This window comes from Morone saxatilis, unplaced genomic scaffold (assembly GCF_004916995.1).
Source record: "Morone saxatilis isolate NCDOM2014 unplaced genomic scaffold, NCSU_SB_2.0 Contig18, whole genome shotgun sequence".
NCBI classification, from domain to species: Eukaryota; Metazoa; Chordata; class Actinopteri; family Moronidae; genus Morone; species Morone saxatilis.
Genome location: NW_023339740.1, coordinates 282,302 through 285,993, shown reverse-complemented (window position 1 = coordinate 285,993; position 3,692 = coordinate 282,302). Strand labels below are relative to the sequence as shown.

The 3,692-nt window shown below is 38.5% G+C and overlaps 1 protein-coding gene across 1 annotated transcript in view; it reads left to right on the top strand.

Moving 5' to 3' along the window:
* Window positions 1-3,692, top strand: part of si:ch73-267c23.10 (serine incorporator 1) — an 11,108-nt gene that overhangs the window by 2,166 nt on the left and 5,250 nt on the right. Inside the window, exons 2-6 of the mRNA XM_035661987.1 lie at window positions 754-833; window positions 952-1,089; window positions 1,728-1,897; window positions 2,873-2,963; window positions 3,360-3,561. Of these exons, the coding sequence (XP_035517880.1) occupies window positions 754-833; window positions 952-1,089; window positions 1,728-1,897; window positions 2,873-2,963; window positions 3,360-3,561 (681 nt within the window). The remainder of the gene's footprint in view (window positions 1-753; window positions 834-951; window positions 1,090-1,727; window positions 1,898-2,872; window positions 2,964-3,359; window positions 3,562-3,692) is intronic.

Genomic DNA, 3,692 nt, shown 5'->3' with positions numbered 1-3,692 from the left:
AAAATATATTGAAATGACTAATCCCTAACACGTCAAAACCCTCTTACCTCTTGTGTTCTATGTAAAGTCCTACACACCGGCAACATCTTTTCACACGTTAATTCTCCAGGAAAGCAGCAGATGGACACATTTTAATTTGCATTGCAGTGAGTACATCACCAGCAAACAATTTTTAACTTTTATTTTAAAGCATTGCTCCGTAAATAGTTTTCTTGTGATTAAAAAAATTCTGAACCACAATTCTGAGGCTGTTCTGAGTTTTCAAATAAATCAAAAAACTTTTGACCAACCCATATAGATTTCAGGGTAAGCGACGCCCATTCAGAGTACGGATACGAATACAGATAAAAGATACAGATACTGATAATGGTGCACTCTACTCACTCATCCCTATTGTAAGGGCCCCATTTTTATACCCACTTGAGTCAACAGCTATGCCAAAGAAAACAAAGGTCGATTTTACACCATTATGGCTTAACATTGCTGCTGTCGCCTTTACTGGGAGTACTTGAGTGTTAAATAAACAGTCTAGGACACAGTTACACATCCCTCCTCTGCTGATCGTTGAGCAGCTGAAATTGTTTGTCACACATGAAACCTTGCAGTTTAATTCTGTTGCCATTTGACAATCAAGTGACCTCAGTGTTACAAAGAAATGCTTTGGATGTTGTTTGAGGTTTTGCTCTTATATGTATTGTATTAATTTGTATGTACATTCCGCTGTATAATCAGCCAATAACAATTTGTTTTCAGATTTTGGTTCTTTAAGTTTTCTGCCTTGGTGGCAGTGACAGTTGGTGCCTTTTACATTCCAGATGGGCCTTTTAATTACAGTAAGAACTTTATATTTTAAACTTTTGGTAACTCAGATCATCACATCCAATATACACAGACAGATAATATAGGATTGATAAAAGTAATTGAATGAGCTGTGTGTCTCTGTTGTTGCAGCATGGTTTATCATTGGCTCCGGCGGAGCTTTCTTTTTCATTCTGATCCAGCTGGTGCTGCTGGTGGACTTTGCCCACTCCTGGAACGAGTCCTGGCTGGACAAGATGGAGACTGGCAACTCCAGGGGCTGGTATGCAGGTCAGTGACACAAGCTGTGCCACAATTAACCTTCCCCACCCCTTTTTGCTCTGTGTGTGGTAACCTAGCCAGCTTTGCTACAAAGCAAAACACTAGCTAACTAGCTGGCTAATCTAAATCAGTTGTTAGGTAGCTAGTTAAATCTGAAAGCTAATGTTAGAGCAGCAATAAGACAACCACATTGGTGTATGTCATGTCTGTCTTTTCAACTTAGACTAGCCTAGCACATAACATATCTAAGTAATGGAAAGGAGGAAGTTGACAGAAGTTCTGACCGAGGCTTGCTCAACTGTTATTGGAGCACAGAGCAAAAAGGGGCCAGACTTAGGGAGGGTCAGTTACATGCTTCTAACACTCTAAAATGAAACACATTTACAAATGACAACTAGGGATAATAGGAAATGTATATTATTATGAATTATCGGGACAATTAAAATAAAGCTGATAAATTATCAGTCCACAATAACAAAAATGTATTTTGAATTCAATTTCTTATGCAAAGCGATTGATAGACTTTATGTTCTATGAAAGCCAAAGTGTGTTTTTTGGGACTGAACTCTTACACTGATTTTTTTATTAATATTTTAAGGCTATTTATGTATCACATATTTACTTTTTCTACCTTCTGTTGTATTTAGCTTTGTTGGGGGTCACAATCCTCAACTACATCCTGTCATTTACTGCTGTGGTGCTGTTCTTCGTCTTCTACACCAAGCCTGACGGATGCTTCATCAACAAGTTCTTCATCAGCTTCAACGTGTTGTTCTGCATGGTGGCCTCTGTTATCTCTGTGCTGCATAAAGTACAGGTACAGGACTTCAGTGTCAAACATTCAGTCTGGGATAAGCAGTCTTTCAATGCTGCAATGCAGAAATGTGCTTTTTGAGATACAGGAAGTGGAAATAATCTGATGAACACCAGCAAATTTGCAGGTCTCAGGTCACTTTAGTTCAACTTTCAAAGTAAACCCTGATGCTCTGTGTCTGCAAATGGAGACATATCGTTCTAGCTTGTTTCTTCCCCATTTTTAGTACATTATCAAACTCCACACTATAGCGTCACTCTTATACATTGCTATTTAATAGCTGCTTCATTTTCAACACTGGGACTACTTTCTCTTAAACTAAGAAATGGTGCAAGTGGTCTTACTCTTAAAATAAGGAAATGGGATATTATGCAAGCCATTGTTGTAACTTGTTAGGATTAAATTGAGCTCAATATTAGCTGTAATATCTTAAAACCAGATTACTTGTCTAATGCAAAACATTATTTTCATTAAGATAATACTAATTTCACAGAAACTTTACTTTCTTGAGATTCCTTATTTGCAGTGTATTTCATTGAGCTCATCAGTACATGAAACAACACGCGTCCACCAGCTCCCTGTTCTATTTTAACACAGGCCTCTTCTCTGTCAGATAGCCTTGAATGTAGTTTTCAAATGTAGTGCTAGCTGGTTGAAAAGGACAAAGTAAAGTAACAATATTCCATATATTGTGCACACACATTGTTAGTTATAACACAAAAGCATTTAAAGTTGGGACGTTTTAAAGAATGTAATCATCCCCTTTACCAAAAAAGTAAGCAGTGAACATTGGATCACAATTGATCTCATAACCTTGACTAAATAATCTTAAGTCAAGGTCCACGGTCTAGTGTTTTTTCCATACTTTTCACCACATCTTACAGTCTTCATCAGTGAATGGAGTTTTTTCAGTTATCATTGAATATTCATGTTATGAATTTATATATTTCTGACAACTCTATCTGTGTGTGTCCTCAGGAGTCTCAGCCACGTTCAGGTCTTCTCCAGTCCTCCATCATCACGCTGTACACCATGTTTCTGACGTGGTCTGCCATGACCAACGAGCCTGGTGAGAATGTTTGCTGGTTAATATTTAATATTGATGTAAGAAACAATAATTTGGTCTTCATTTGGAAGAAATACTGTCTTTTTCATGTCATATGACTATAAGTTACTGCTTTTGTTAGTTATGCTTTTAGTTGTTCTGTTCAAAATTCATTGTGTAAGTTGCACTTAAGGCAGTGCAACATGTAGTTAATTGATTCCTCTACAGAATGTATCCACACAGCATTACCATTGATTTGGAATGGTTCAAGTATAATTTTCAAGATACTTTCATGGACCTCATACCCTGCACTCACACACATTTTTTCCCAAGAACATAAAGGCATGTGAAAGTCAGATCTCTGTCACCATTTCTGCTTACACACTGAGCTGTAGATTTCAACATTGTGCCCCCTCTCAGACCGAGAATGCAACCCCAGCCTGCTGAGTATCTTCCAACAGATTGCAGTCCCCACACTGGCCCCTCTGGAGATGGAGAACCAGACAGCTGTGGTGATCATCGGCACAGAGGAACCTGTCCTGACGTCCCCGTACCTACAGTGGTGGGACGCTCAGAGCATTGTGGGGCTTGCCATATTTGTCCTGTGCATCCTTTACTCGAGGTAGGATTACTGTCCCCGGGTGAGATATGAAACACTGGGCCTCATGCAGCAACATTTTCTTAAACTTCTCTGATATTTTCTCTTAATTTTCTGTTAAGAGAAAATATAAGAGAAGTCAACTCCAAATGTAC